The sequence below is a fragment of the Pararge aegeria genome, chromosome 21 (genome assembly GCF_905163445.1).
Source record: "Pararge aegeria chromosome 21, ilParAegt1.1, whole genome shotgun sequence".
Classification (NCBI taxonomy): Eukaryota; Metazoa; Arthropoda; class Insecta; order Lepidoptera; family Nymphalidae; genus Pararge; species Pararge aegeria.
In genome coordinates this window covers 672,398-688,402 of record NC_053200.1, presented here as the reverse complement: position 1 = coordinate 688,402, position 16,005 = coordinate 672,398, and the positions used below count along the sequence as shown (strand labels likewise).

The 16,005-nt window shown below is 46.4% G+C and overlaps 1 protein-coding gene across 1 annotated transcript in view; it reads right to left on the bottom strand.

Moving 5' to 3' along the window:
• Positions 1 to 1,415: 1,415 nt before the first annotated feature.
• The window catches only part of LOC120633399 (E3 ubiquitin-protein ligase AMFR-like), a 54,683-nt gene continuing 40,093 nt past the window's right edge, over positions 1,416 to 16,005 (bottom strand). Inside the window, exons 3-12 of the mRNA XM_039903606.1 lie at positions 15,519 to 15,671; positions 14,820 to 14,930; positions 12,439 to 12,617; positions 9,700 to 9,810; positions 8,407 to 8,546; positions 5,569 to 5,666; positions 3,407 to 3,548; positions 3,224 to 3,302; positions 2,311 to 2,538; positions 1,416 to 2,268 (exon numbers count right to left, since the gene is read on the bottom strand). Of these exons, the coding sequence (XP_039759540.1) occupies positions 1,416 to 2,268; positions 2,311 to 2,538; positions 3,224 to 3,302; positions 3,407 to 3,548; positions 5,569 to 5,666; positions 8,407 to 8,546; positions 9,700 to 9,810; positions 12,439 to 12,617; positions 14,820 to 14,930; positions 15,519 to 15,671 (2,094 nt within the window). The remainder of the gene's footprint in view (positions 2,269 to 2,310; positions 2,539 to 3,223; positions 3,303 to 3,406; positions 3,549 to 5,568; positions 5,667 to 8,406; positions 8,547 to 9,699; positions 9,811 to 12,438; positions 12,618 to 14,819; positions 14,931 to 15,518; positions 15,672 to 16,005) is intronic.

Below are 16,005 nucleotides of genomic sequence, written 5' to 3'. Positions count from 1 at the left end.
AAATACTTGAGATTTGTTGCGATTACAAAGTAACACTTCAACATGACGAATCCTCCAATAATATTAGGATTTAGATATATATACCTAAAACAAATTTGCTAAAATCTGGCACTGCTGTAGAACATTCTTATATAAATCATCAATTAAAAAAATATAATTGGCATTGTTTAGTGTCATATTTAGTTTTCAACTACCCCGGCTCCAGAGTCTGTTACTGTGCTGATACCTAAAGGATGGGACTGGACATTACGAGGTCCGAGTTGGGGCCAATTAATAAGTATTGGGTTTATCTATCAAGAAATTCTCAGTTCCAGCCCGTAGTTTGGAAATTGACTTGATTTTCAGAAAAAATTTTGGCTTGCCAGGCACATTCGCTCACATTTCCGGCATTCGTCTGGTCCGCCGTTCACGGACACGTCAAGGAGGCTCATATATATATATATATATATATATACATATGTTCAAATAGATTGTCCGGCGTGGCCTTAATCGGTCAGGGATACTGTTAGTATGTATGCATGTAGAGACCGTACACTAACCATTCGAGACATAACAATGTCGCCCGACCGTCTGAACCTCGCCGAGTGAAAAACGTAACATTCAACCTCAAGTATATACAACTACAATAGTACAGTCAAAATCAGCCTTACATCATGTATCTCTCTCTTTCGCACGTATGCTGTTACGTCATCGTCTTGACATACATTTAACTTATTAGTTATAACACACGTTTAAATAAAGCCCTTAGTTAACATCTCGCAGGTTTCTATGGTTTTTGAAAGTTTCAAAAAATTTCATAAATTCATCTACTTAAATTCCCTAGAGGCGGATGAAGAACGTCTCAAGCGCCGAGAAAAAAAACCTGCCTTTATTTTACCTTAGCTAAGGAAAGTAAACTATCAGTACGATTTACAACTATCACTGCCATTTTGGGATCCAGCCCTAGATCGTTTAACTCAATACTAATTTAAATGCTTTTTATTAAAAAATCATTATACATTCATATTGTTGATAAAGTGTATACAAAACTGTGCATAACATGTCATATAAAACTTTCTAAATTAGTGCAAGATAATAAAAAGGTTAAATTCTTTAAAAAGATTATATTTGCATCATCAATGCCAGTGTTGGAAACTCCGTTGCCAGTACCAATAATATTGTTATTTTAACCATGCATCCGAGTCCGAGTACAAAAATATTATATTTTTTATTAAAAAAAGCTTCTAGTTTACTACGAAAACGACTTTGAATATCAATAAAAAAGTTTAATAAAATATGATAATGGACATGACATATCTTATTTCTCGTTAAATTGTAATACAATCGATTTACTACGTCATTAAGTAGGGATCTATTTACATGGTTATTTTCTCCCTTTGAAATTGATATTTAATATTATCAATTAATGAGATAGTTTATACACTAGAGTTGGAGGAATAAGTTTGTTCGTGGGTGATGTGCCCGTGAGGCCGAGGGCGCGTCATGCGCATGAATAGCCGACGGAACACGCTTCTACGGGTTGCGGATGTGTTGTTCGGTAGACTCGTAATGCCCGGATAGTTGACCACGATGTTGGCAATGTCATTTCTAATAGGGATATAAGCCAGGTTTCTCGCAATATTATTTCTTTGATTGACATTGGTCATGTTGCTCGCAGCATTTTCTACTGATTCAACATTACGTGTGTTTCTGGCAAGATTATTATCATCGCAGTTATTTGTATCGCCAGCGTTATTATTTCTTATGTTAACACCGCTGGTGGTGGCCCTGATGACCGTATTGGCATTATTTAAAGTAGTATTAAAATTAATTGGCGTGGAAACATCAGTGCCAATACTGGCAAAACCGTTAAGAACGTTGATCGTACTCGCTCCCAATCCAGTTCCGTTGCCGTTACTAGTACTAGCAGTATTTTTAAAGGTGCTAGTATCACCGGTGGCGCTGCCGGTATTGCCAGCAAAAGTATTACGAGGGCCGGTGACAGTATTGCCGGCGACAATATTACAGGTCACAGTAGGAGAGACGGTGGAAACAGTGCAAGGGGATGTGTACTCATTACCACTATTAAAGTCAGATTCAAAAGTTCCGCGGATCGCTTCCGCCGCAGTGCCAATATTATCGTGAGTGGCAAAGTTATTCTCGTCCACATGAACATCAGCGGTATCCGCGTCACCGGGGACGGCGACCCGATCTTCAGCAACTGCGCCGGGAGCCGTCCCGCCGTCGCCAATAACGTGTGCATCGGCAGGCTCGGCGGCGAGGCGCGGCCTAGCGAGGCGCGCGAACACGTCGCGGAACACTCAGCTGCGCGAGCCACCCGCGGGCGCGGCGGGCGCGGCGGGGGCGGAGGGCGCGGCGGGGGCGGGGCGCGCGCGCATGCGCTCCAGGTAGCGGCGGCGCGCGCTGTCGAGCAGCAGCTGCTTGCGGCGGCGCAGCATGGCCTCGCGCTCCGCCGCGCTGTGCGGGAACCGCGGCGCGCTGCGGCCCGCGGCAACGTTAGCATCGACCGTGCAGAAGCAGAAGGTTGTTCCGAAGGAACTGGCTTCCGGGATACATTAAAGCGGCGATAGCCTAGGACCGAGTCCCACTTCACTAACTTACGAACGTTTTAAGAGATTAAGATGCTTTAACGGTGACGGAAACATCGCGAGGAACCCTGCATGCCTCTTCGCAATATAATGTTCTCAAAAGCGTGGGAAATCAACCGATCAGCCCTGAGCCGGCGTGGTGGGCTACAGTCTAAAACCCTTCTCATTTTGAAAGGAGACCCGTGCCCCGCAGTGGACAGTTCTCAAAGCGTTCAAACGCAGCCTGCGATATCTATACGTCGACATGAGATTGTAAAAAGAGCATAAGCATACATTTGTGAAGATTGATCACACAATGTATTATCGTTGCGGTGTTCTACATAGAAAAATTGTGGCGTGCCACACGGTGCAAGACGTGAAACCGCGACGTACGGTCTACAGTATAATAGTAAAAGTGTGCGAAAATCTGTCGCGTGTCGTGGTACCACGTGGTACCACGAGGCTGAAATCCGTAGGGATTTTTCCTTCTCAACAAAAAAAAAGTAAATAAAAAGATTCACACTATGTAAACAACGCGGCGCGCTAGACTGAATGCGAAATGGGTAAAGCTCGACGCCACATACAACGGGCCGTGTGGACTATCGTGGCGTTCTTAGGTGGTTTTATTGGAGAATGGAACCGAAGGAGTCACTCACAGGTTTTGCGGTTCACTGCGTTCCTCTGGCGTCGGCTCGGGCGGCGCGGCGCGGGGCGCGGCCGCCGGCTCGGGCGTACCTGCGACGCGGAACACTGATTAGCGCTTCAAGCGAACTTCGACACAACATTGTAATGCGCCACCGGGAGTCCCGAGGCGCCGCGCGGGCCAGACGCTGGCTTACCCGCGGCGGCGGGCGCGGCGGGCGGGCGCGCGCGCGGCAGGCGGCCCTCCAGGATGTTGTCGACGGTGAGGTCGGCGGAGCGCGACGCGGCCAGGTCGGCGGCCAGCAGCGCGCGCGGGTACTGCGGAAACACCTGCTGCACCTGCGCACGTACACAGAGCTCGTCCAGGGAACTACTACCGAAGCTGCGATGCTGTCCCGAGCGGCAGTGCTGATTACGGGCGCCTGAGACTTAACACCTACGCCCCGGCTTGGCGCGTGGCAGCATCTGCGCGGTCCGTCAATTATTACAAAGAAAGAGCTTGAATTAGGTCGCGAATATGGTCGCACCCAGTGTGTTGAAGAAGCGATGTTTCTCCATAGAATTATTGATATTTTCGGTTCATATTGCCTCAAATTTTAATCTTCCATGGGACGGTGATGGAGAATTCAGAGCTGGATTTATCCTGGGTGTATAACAGAAACGTCTAAGTCTACTGGCACGTGTAGTTATTACCGACATGTTAGTACAATGTTAAAGATATGTAACTCAGTGCTTTGTATAGGACTATTAGAATAAAGAAAGCGTTTGATTTGCCGACACTTGTCACCCTGGATAAACTATATAAATATGTAATGCAGAACTATATATACTTAGATCAGTGGCGTTCCTAGGGTTTTGAAGATGGGCAAGCCCTAAAAAAATATATTCAAGTGTGTCCGACGTAAGACTTTCAGACACATTAACGGAGTTCTCTGTTGCTAACATCGGGAGTTACATCGATAATAACCGAAACAAATGATGTCAAATTAATTTAAAATCGACGCGAGACTTAATTACATCAGCTACGGAATGAATAATATCATTTTGAATTTTATTAGATAAATAACTCGGCTCGGATTTGCCGCTTAGTTGATTTTGCATATGTTTTTCTAAAATAAGATCCTATTTTGAAAGTAACAATACAAGTTCTACGAAATTTCCTTTATTTAATGAACTATTGGACTCATGATGTCCTCTAAAAGGCAGTTCTTGCTATGCCAAATGACAAACAATATCAAATAATCTTTGAAAATCACTACGATTATGGTCAACATGCGAATTATGATTGGAAATTTCAATTGATAATTGGTGGGATAAAGAAGTATCTATGCGCTGTTTGCCGAAAATAAATAAATAAATAACAGCACTCAAATGTTTATGTGTAAATCTGGTGTCTTTTGTACAGTTATTTAAATATTTTTAAACAGCCGCGTTCCAAACGTTCTTTTCATTAGAAAAAAATATGCAATACTGACAATATCATTTACAAACCAACGAGTATTGTTTAACGATCTATTAAATTGCCTCTAACGATTTAGATTAGTATTTAGACTAGATTTTTACTAGTTTTAAAAAGTTTCGGTGATGTTATTAGCTGTTTTTTTTCCAAAAAAGTTAAATAATTGACCTTTTGTTCACCAATTAACGTTTGCACACACCTGAGCCCGCCACAAGAAACAATTTCCACACAATTTGAACTCATTGTTAATAAAATTTACTCTAATTAATAATGGAAAAAAAAAACAATGAAATGCACTTTTTCGAACTCAAGCAAACACTAATAAACTTCAAACTATGAATATGAACAACACTCTATCGGAGAAGTGTCAAGTTGTTCAAATTTGACATCCTGACGAACTTCAACGCGTAATGTTGCTTTTTATGTCCATATAAATTATTAAATAATTTAAGATTGTCTCTGCTAAAAACACTAACATTTCTATAGGTGAAAGCAGTAAAAAATAAGCCCCATGCAAGCCAACGAGAGTGAGTGAGACAAATCGAGAGGTCTTCGCGACATTGATATTTTGTCATTCCATCGCCGCTTGGAAGTTTGCTGCGTTCGGGAATTTCTGTACCGCTGCGTTCGGAAATCGCGCAATATAATACACTATTGAGTCAAAGTTCATACTTTTTTATTTCCTCTTTACTATTAAGTATGAATTATTATAGGAGATTTATTGTAACGCAAGCCGGGCTTTTCGGCTTGTATGGTAGTACCGCCACTGACTTAGATACAATTTTAAACCATGATGGAGTTTTAACCTCGATGCATCTGTTCAATAGAAGAACATTGCAAAGTTCACGGCCGTTCGGTCGTCTCAACTCATCTCAGCCAGCCAACAGCCGCAAGTGTTACCTGCTCAATCATGGCGTCGAGGAGATGGGGCGCGGGTGGGTCCCTCACGCGCGTCACCTCCACCGAGAAGCTGGGCAGCCAAGACACGTAGCGCGAGCCTGAACACAACACGCCTTTCATACAAACATTGCACAGATCGCATTCTTTAACAACTCTGAACCGTGCTCGCTAGCTGTGGGCCTGATACGAAAACGCAGAATCTCTCATCGCAGTTACCTCTTAGCACTTGGTATCTTCATGATTAATTTCACAACGTGGGGTAGAACAGTGTAGAACAGTTTAGGGAACTCTGGCTAGCCGATGGACAAAAGAAAATTTCAAGCCTGTTATTGGAACTTGTGAATACTTCTGCGTAAGCAAGTCAAGGCTAAGATTGCTGTGGGCTTCTTTTTAGACCAGGGCGCGATTGGAACCCTCGTAGCTTTGGTTCTAAGTTTTGTAATGCAGTTATCGCTATCATCTCACTACTATGTAGATATTTTCTATATAACGTCTATGTACGCATCAAAAGTGCCATCTAGGCCTATTTGAATAAAGAAATATTTGACTTTGATCGGCAGTAGTATATTAGTATAATAAGCAGCATACGAATGGGAGTCTTTACGATACGTGATGGAAGTAGTAAAACAAGTAAAGGAACGAAAAGAAAGTGACGAAGGTAAAGGACTACGGTTTTGGTGGTAGACCAAAAGGTATACTAACGTTCTGAAAGCAAGAAGGGATTTCGCCGGTAGGAGTCAGGCTCCATCCGATACGGATGCCCTTGAGAATTTTATCTGGCTACATTATAAAAAAAGCAGTTTAGAGTTACATCTTTTACATCCCTAAAAGTATGATTTAATTATTCAGTTAAATAACATTTGTGACTTTGGCGATATTAGGTCTGGCGTATCTGTCAGAGCGAATAAATCAGATAGTGAAAAGACAACGCAATCGCACACCTGCCGGGCTCCATGCCAGCCGAAGCCTGGGGGCGAGCCGATGGCACAGCGCACAGCACAACACGAAAAACACTACTGCTGAGAGCGTGACACACGCGCGCATCTACCGCATTACACCTGGAGCCACTAACTTTCTGTACATTGAGCGGGACTATCCGTCACTGATACAGTAATTCTGCTGGTGAAGTTTTATGTTTTTTCGAGTACGCATCAAAATTTAATTTTGGATTTATTGTTTTTTACATGATAATTTTGACAAAGATGACAAGTGACATTTTTATGTAGATATTCTTTTAAATAATTTAAATGCCGATCGGCGATATAAATGCACTTTGCTTGCTCATTGTCTGAACGGGATACCTAAAAATACATGAGTGGAGCCGGATTTGACAGCATATATAGCGACGAAAAAAAGTGGTAAGGACAAATAAATAACAAATACAATTATCTTGTTGAGCGAATGAAAACTATAATAGTTAAATTTAAAAATGTCTTCTTTTTCCTCAGTCTTTCTGCCCTACTCAGTAACTTTTCTGAAAGCTCGCATGCATGCTCGTCTATGCATGCATGCGAGCTATTATGCGGTTTTTGACGGTTGGCTACTTATGACGGTTTGAATTGGATGATTTTATTTAACTTCTTGGGTTAACTACAGTATCCCTAGATTTTTTTCTTTTAACTACTACTAATTTAAACTTACCTAATATATGTTATCTGCGTTTGTCGTAAACACGAACATTACTAAGTCTATACTTTTTGTGCGAATCATACTAAATAAAAATAATCGTACCCAGAGCCGTGATGTTGGTCATTAAAAAGTAATTATTCTGTGCTTCAATTGTTACAAGCCTTTCCAAGAATATAGACTTATTCGGTTCTTTGAATTTCTCCAAAACTGCACTGTGTGTGCATGAGAATAATTATAAGCCTGTTTAAAGTTATTGAATTTTTGAACAATAAGATAAATATTTTTAAGTCAAATGATTAGCCACTGTTCCAGGTGTTTTTTGGTATTATAAATTATATTATTTGGACTAAAGACTGTATATTAACAATATGTAGAATGGGTAATATGTCGGATTTCCGGATATTATGATCTATAAAATAAAGCATTTTATTGTAATAAAATTAGAAAGCTTGGTGGGTAAAAGTTCGAGAAGACGAAGTTTCTAACGTTACACCAAAGGAGACTGCGTGGGGTGTAGTCCATTGTGGAGTGATGATAAATAATAGAGATTTGCTAGAGATTTATAAGTGGACTGTATTTCCTATGATAATAATTGATAATGATTATGATGCTAATTATGATTTCTTTTTTATTTTATTTTATAGCTGTAATCAGTAGCCAAGGGCCATTAATTAAACTAAAAGACTAAAAAAAATTAACATTCTCTTTTGTAGAAGGATAACAGGAGTTGTCGACACATGAAAAAAAAATCGGAAGACAGTTACTCTTGTGTTTCTTGTGCCTAAGTTTTTCAGACGAATTTTTATTTGCTAAAGTGAATGATCGGAGCCGTCACAGATACCCTACAGTGACGTGTCACACATAAAGGTTCCTCGTCTGCACAGTTTTAGGGTTCCATACCCAAAGGTGAAATCGAAGCCACTGAAAATCCACTGTCCGTCTTTCTGTCTGTCAGTATGTCTGTCTGTGTGTATATATGTCTGTCAATCTGCACCAGGCTGTATTTCATGAATCGCTATAGTTAGACAGTCGAAGTTTTAACAGATGATGTATTTCTGTTACGCTTATAATACTAAAGAACAGAATAAAATAAATATTTAAGGAGGGCGATTTTATAGATAGAACTAGATGTGGCCTGTGTGGATACGATGTAAATGATATAATGATAGTGAGCACGCGTCGAGTGTCGGCGAGTGGGAAGGCGCTCACCGTCGAAGTGGAACAGGTGGTTGGGGCGCACGTCGGGCAGCGGCGCCAGCGGCGCGCGCGGCGGCTCGGGCGCGGCCGACAGCGCGCGGCGGCACGTGGGGCACGACGCGTCCTGCTGCACCCAGCGGCACAGGCACGAGCTGCGGGCAGGCGGCTTTTGGTGCGTACATTGCGTGAGAAGTACACGGCTGGGAGACGATGGCGATAACCATATTCATAGACTTCAACTTTTTTTTGAAGTAAAACTTCTTTAGGCGCGATTAGGGAGTAACTCAGATTTTTTTCTGACGGAAGTTACGCTTACGTCAGATGTCTGTGTAGTTTCCGCTATTTAAAAATAATAATTTGGATTGGTCGTAAGTATATGTCATACCTATACTCCACGCTTCTTGACTTATGCGCCAACTTGTGGCAAATATCTACATAATGTTTATTTAATTTATTTAATTAATTACATACTCTACACATAGCAACTATATAATACAAATATGTAAAAACTTCACAAATTATTTATAGTATAACCTATAAATATTACACATCTAAATAAGTTATTTGGTAGATACATTTACAACGCAAAATACCTATGTGTAATTGTAAAACAATCCAATTGTTCATTGACTACTGAACTAGTACAAACTGTGTTTTAGTAGTCAGCCTTCCTCAATTATACAGGAAAAATTACACACCTAGCAAATAGTGAGAAATATCATAATCAATTAGGATTATTTATTTCCAATGTTTCCAAACGGATCAATTGTACCCAAATAGCAAAGTGAATAAAAAATTAACAGTTAAAAAAAAACACTTCTAAATTACAGTTTTTTTTAAATCTCTAAATATAATTGTTTATTTATTACTTTTGTAATTATCAATAAATAATAATTAAATCGCGCGTAAAGGTTACACGCACACATTTTTTTTCTTTACACGAAGCTGCTCCACGTTCCCGGCGTCACTTGGCGTGGGACCCCAGCGATCGATAGCATCTCCGAGCTATATGATGTCGCCGGTGCCGATGTTTTAGTGACCTGACTAAAACATCACCTTATACAGTTTGCCAGTTGCCTACGTCCGTTATGGTAAATAAGTTATAAAGATTACAGTTGACTGGCCATGCCGTAAACGGAGGACAAAATATGTGCATCCATTCTGTTGTCATGTGCCCGACAGCATTTTGTGAACTTAGCGTAATAAATTTGACATCTTCACACTTCTGCAAAATTGTTCTGCTTTTTTTCTGCTTATCTTATATGAGCAAATAATTCAAGATGTGGCGTCGGCAGCCATACTCACTTGTGGAACAGATGCGCGCAAGGAAGTTTCCGCGCCTCCTTCATGGGCTCCCAACAGATGGCGCAGTTGTCCTCATTCTTCTGAACTTCTTCAGGGCTTGCCATCGGGTAACTGCGCAACGAAGACAAGATTTTAAGTGCGTTTGCGTTCCTTCACTCATTACTAGCGAGCCTCTTTCATATCATGACATATATATGATACACGCGCCACCTGCCGGGTTAAACAGGGTAATAGATTATGTTTGAAATTTTATAACGTACTTGCGGCTCATGTGCGAGGCGAGCGCGGCGTAGAGGCGGTGGCGGTGGGGCAGTGTCGGGGTGCGTGAGTGGGGGCGTACTTGCGGCTCATGTGCGAGGCGAGCGCGGCGTAGAGGCGGTGGCGGTGGGGCGGTGTCGGGGTGCGTGAGTGGGGGCGTACTTGCGGCTCATGTGCGAGCCGAGCGCGGCGTAGAGGCGGTGGCGGTGGGGCGGTGTCGGAGTGCGTGAGTGGGGGCGTACTTGCGGCTCATGTGCGAGGCGAGCGCGGCGTAGAGGCGGTGGCGGTGGGGCGGTGTCGGGGTGCGTGAGTGGGGGCGTACTTGCGGCTCATGTGCGAGGCGAGCGCGGCGTAGAGGCGGTGGCGGTGGGGCGGTGTCGGGGTGCGTGAGTGGGGGCGTACTTGCGGCTCATGTGCGAGGCGAGCGCGGCGTAGAGGCGGTGGCGGTGGGGCGGTGTCGGGGTGCGTGAGTGGGGGCGTACTTGCGGCTCATGTGCGTGCGAGCGCGGCGTAGAGGCGGTGGCGGTGGGGCGGTGTCGGGGTGCGTGAGTGGGGGCGTACTTGCGGCTCATGTGCGAGCCGAGCGCGGCGTAGAGGCGGTGGCGGTGGGGCGGTGTCGGGGTGCGTGAGTGGGGGCGTACTTGCGGCTCATGTGCGAGGCGAGCGCGGCGTAGAGGCGGTGGCGGTGGGGCGGTGTCGGGGTGCGTGAGTGGGGGCGTACTTGCGGCTCATGTGCGAGGCGAGCGCGGCGTAGAGGCGGTGGCGGTGGGGCGGTGTCGGGGTGCGTGAGTGGGGGCGTACTTGCGGCTCATGTGCGAGGCGAGCGCGGCGTAGAGGCGGTGGCGGTGGGGCGGTGTCGGGGTGCGTGAGTGGGGGCGTACTTGCGGCTCATGTGCGAGGCGAGCGCGGCGTAGAGGCGGTGGCGGTGGGGCGGTGTCGGGGTGCGTGAGTGGGGGCGTACTTGCGGCTCATGTGCGAGGCGAGCGCGGCGTAGAGGCGGTGGCGGTGGGGCGGTGTCGGGGTGCGTGAGTGGGGGCGTACTTGCGGCTCATGTGCGAGGCGAGCGCGGCGTAGAGGCGGTGGCGGTGGGGCGGTGTCGGGGTGCGTGAGTGGGGGCGTACTTGCGGCTCATGTGCGAGGCGAGCGCGGCGTAGAGGCGGTGGCGGTGGGGCGGTGTCGGGGTGCGTGAGTGGGGGCGTACTTGCGGCTCATGTGCGTGGCGAGCGCGGCGTAGAGGCGGTGGCGGTGGGGCGGTGTCGGGCTGCGTGAGTGGGGGCGTACTTGCGGCTCATGTGCGAGGCGAGCGCGGCGTAGAGGCGGTGGCGGTGGGGCGGTGTCGGGGTGCGTGAGTGGGGGCGTACTTGCGGCTCATGTGCGAGGCGAGCGCGGCGTAGAGGCGGTGGCGGTGGGGCGGTGTCGGGGTGCGTGAGTGGGGGCGTACTTGCGGCTCATGTGCGAGGCGAGCGCGGCGTAGAGGCGGTGGCGGTGGGGCGGTGTCGGGGTGCGTGAGTGGGGGCGTACTTGCGGCTCATGTGCGAGGCGAGCGCGGCGTAGAGGCGGTGGCGGTGGGGCGGTGTCGGGGTGCGTGAGTGGGGGCGTACTTGCGGCTCATGTGCGAGGCGAGCGCGGCGTAGAGGCGGTGGCGGTGGGGCGGTGTCGGGGTGCGTGAGTGGGGGCGTACTTGCGGCTCATGTGCGAGGCGAGCGCGGCGTAGAGGCGGTGGCGGTGGGGCGGTGTCGGGGTGCGTGAGTGGGGGCGTACTTGCGGCTCATGTGCGAGGCGAGCGCGGCGTAGAGGCGGTGGCGGTGGGGCGGTGTCGGGGTGCGTGAGTGGGGGCGTACTTGCGGCTCATGTGCGAGGCGAGCGCGGCGTAGAGGCGGTGGCGGTGGGGCGGTGTCGGGGTGCGTGAGTGGGGGCGTACTTGCGGCTCATGTGCGAGGCGAGCGCGGCGTAGAGGCGGTGGCGGTGGGGCGGTGTCGGGGTGCGTGAGTGGGGGCGTACTTGCGGCTCATGTGCGAGGCGAGCGCGGCGTAGAGGCGGTGGCGGTGGGGCGGTGTCGGGGTGCGTGAGTGGGGGCGTACTTGCGGCTCATGTGCGAGGCGAGCGCGGCGTAGAGGCGGTGGCGGTGGGGCGGTGTCGGGGTGCGTGAGTGGGGGCGTACTTGCGGCTCATGTGCGAGGCGAGCGCGGCGTAGAGGCGGTGGCGGTGGGGCGGTGTCGGGGTGCGTGAGTGGGGGCGTACTTGCGGCTCATGTGCGAGGCGAGCGCGGCGTAGAGGCGGTGGCGGTGGGGCGGTGTCGGGGTGCGTGAGTGGGGGCGTACTTGCGGCTCATGTGCGAGGCGAGCGCGGCGTAGAGGCGGTGGCGGTGGGGCGGTGTCGGGGTGCGTGAGTGGGGGCGTACTTGCGGCTCATGTGCGAGGCGAGCGCGGCGTAGAGGCGGTGGCGGTGGGGCGGTGTCGGGGTGCGTGAGTGGGGGCGTACTTGCGGCTCATGTGCGAGGCGAGCGCGGCGTAGAGGCGGTGGCGGCGCAGGCGCGCCAGCAGCGCGTGCAGCAGGTGGCGCAGCTGCATGAGCAGCACCAGCGAGGCCATGGACACCACCACGTTGCTGTACACCACCATGTGCGCCACGTGCGCCGTCTCCGTCAGCAGCGACAGCGCCTGCCGCGACAGCGCACATTACACCGCCGTAGCAAAAGGGACGTAATGACACTCGTTTTAGGGTCGAACTGTTTACTTATTTCGCTAAAAGCACTAGCTGTATTGAATAACCAAAGTTCAATCTCATTCTGTAATTTGACCAAACAACTCGCCAAGATGAACATTGGAGATCCCTTAATAACTTTGTGCACATGGAATGATACCTCACAGGCTTTACTTACTGTCTCTGAGACTTTTCTGTGAAATTGAAACGCTTATACATTTTTTAGTAAACCACTGCCATAGTTTTACTGAAAGGAGGTACTTTATCTTCAATAGGGTTGTCATATGTAAACACTTAGAATGTTTTACACAAGTTTGTACGGGTGATTCCTAATGAAGTATACTTATGCACTCTTCAACAGTTTTAATCATCATTCGGCTACACGGACTCATTTATTAATAATAGAAAATAATTTAATTATTGCTTCAATAAGAAAATAGAATATAAATCTTATATAACTAATTGTCTTTTTGTAACCTTGCCCGTTCCAGCATGTTTTTTCTTTATTTTTGCGGATAGTGAAAATTAAAATAAGTTAGTATTAAATCTGTCGCGCTTCATCGCGCGGTATAACCTAGTAGAGTATTTAGTTTTCGTATATATATAGGTAAAGACTAAGAGCAGCCACTTTTTAATGATATAACGAATAAGGTATAGAATAGGAGTGACAGTTGTACGAGAATTTTTCAGCAATAAATATTAGGTCCAAGCTCGTATTCTCTTGTCACGTCGTGCTCGTCACATTAACATGGCCAAAATGGTGTTACTCAAATGGCAAATGACATCAGCCTATCCAGGGGTGCCTTTACCAACAATTGACCATTAGACCAGTGGCGTGCCCGGTGCCTTCTCCTAAGATGGAGGAGAAAGGCCTCTTGAATGGTAAAAAAAAATAAAGATTACGAAATAGACATTACGATGAAGTATGAAAAATAAAAAAACTATATATTTATCTGATTAATTTCGCTGCCAGCTTTATAAATGCTCGATATTATTATTATAGTTTTATAATAATAATAACCCGGTAATTGATATACGACTGGTATCCTCGTACGTAATATACATGACTTAACTTTATTTTCAATTTTAAGCATAATTGCATTAAAATGTGTCGCGAGGTTCGCGAAATGTCAGCACAGACGTATAGATTAACAAAAACACAGAAGTCCTGGGTTCCTGTTTATCAGAAACATATAAGAAAATAAATAATATTATGCAGTCCGTTAACCCGCTATATTGCATTCCTTATGTTCTTGTTGATTTAAGCTAATTAAATTTATAAAACTATTATAAATTCGAAAGTCTTCGTTGGTTTGTCCTTCTTTTACACGGCAACGCGAATTCATGTGTTCTTTTCTTACAAAAATACTATATTTTACTAGTTTTCCCCCACTGTTCCATCCGCGTTGACTTAAGGTCGTAACGTTATGTCATTTCGGGTATTATGAACGGCGAGAAATATGGGTACTTTATTTATTATCTTCCAAAATATGAAAACTTCTAAACTTCTTACTAAAATACCAAAGAGGCTCTTCGGAGAGTTTGAGTGCAGGTTTGCTCTTAACGGTTATATAGGCTTGAGGCAAAGCATTTGTTTTTAAAAGCCTTTGTAACATTAATCAACGTCATCGTCATCATCATCCTCAGTCTGCAGCTGGCCACGGACTTTTCTAAAGGGATTTTAGAGTATAAATTCAAATTTTCTTTATTCATGTAGGCCTATCATTGGCACTTATGAAGCGTTCATACGTATATGTTTACATAATTGTAACTTAAATCTAAAGCTAGGAGGGTTCCAAACGCGTCCTGGTCTAAAAAGAGCCCACAAAACTTAGCCGGATATACACCCAACGAAATCCGTTAAATAAAAGGCGTTAACGAATAAGTGGGGCCTTAAGGATTTTAGTAATTAAAACGATGATTGACAACGACTCTCCGAGAGACGGAGTTGGACAAAACAAAATCCCGGTAGGCACTGATTTCTTGTCAGAAAACCCAACGACACGAAAAACCTTAAGGCCCACGATCCGCAGTTGAACATGAGTGTCAGGCCCGTTGGTGGCGAATTAAAGAGGAAGTTCGTCACCCAACAAAGTCAAGTCCCACATAACCATCCCGCTTCCGTGGAAGAACAGTCATTTGCCACACGTGGTACTCACGTCGAAGGTGAGGTGCGTGTAGTAGGCGGCGGGCCCGGCCGGGTCCGCGTCGTACCACTTCAGCGTGAAGCGCGCCATCACGTGCAGCACCGCCACGCCCACCAGCACGCACTGCAATGCAACAATCGCTGTAGCCCGCGCCCGCCAGCCCTGCGGCGAGCGGCAAGACCTAGCCACCAGCCGTCGAGGCCTGGACTGGCCGTTGGGACGGTTATCATGCCCTTTAAGGAGACGTTTTAATTCTATTCTATTGTTAATATTATTTCAGCCAATTAGGTACGCGATAATTACCACATTGTCTTAAAAGATTCGTGCTGTTTATGCCCTTTTGGTTCTTGCGAAATCCCTGGTGTTTTCTGTCCACTGTGAGGGAGCGTCTGATGATTCAAAGTTGCTAGGTAGGTGGCCTCGCCAGAGTGTTGGAGTCAACTGAGCGAACTGTTTACTTAGGATAATGTTTGTAGCTCTTGGGATCTACCTGTTTCTCTTTGATCATGCAGAGGCCCAGTGCGGATCGGCATTAAACGCTCATGAGAACATTATTGAGGAAATAAAGTGAAAAGCAAGCGCTATTTAATTACATAAATTGAAAACGAACACTGAAAAGTTAGAGGTGCGTCCCGTGAATCAGGCTATCACCGTTTAGCGATCACTAGCATCGTTAGCGATGTCCGTCGGAATATAGCTCGCAGTGCTCACCTCCGCAGCCATGAACGCGAAGGTGTCCTTCCCAAAGGGCAGGCCCCACGACAGCGCGCAGCCGAACATCGTGGACGACATGAACAGGAGACCTATTAGCAGGCTCAGTACTCTGGAGTACTCCCAGCGTTGCACGTTCGGGTTCGACGACAACTGCGGACAACAACGAGTTCAACGCTAACACGACTCATCAAATATGGAAGCAAATATAAATTTGTAATATCTATAGCATATTGCCTGCGAAAGTAACAGAAGTCTTTTGTAGTAAGTAGTCGGCTTAGCTTTCGTCTCCCATGCGAAATTAAACTCATTTACTAAATTGTAAAGTTGGGAGTTGGGAAAGAGTAACTGCTGAGTTTCTTGCCGGATTCTTTTCGTTAGAATTTATTTTTCGAAACGTGGTATTCACTACACGCAGACAGATTGGACGTTTCAAAACTGCTTATAAGGGGAAAAAAAAAATACTTCGAATTTTTTTTGTTTAATC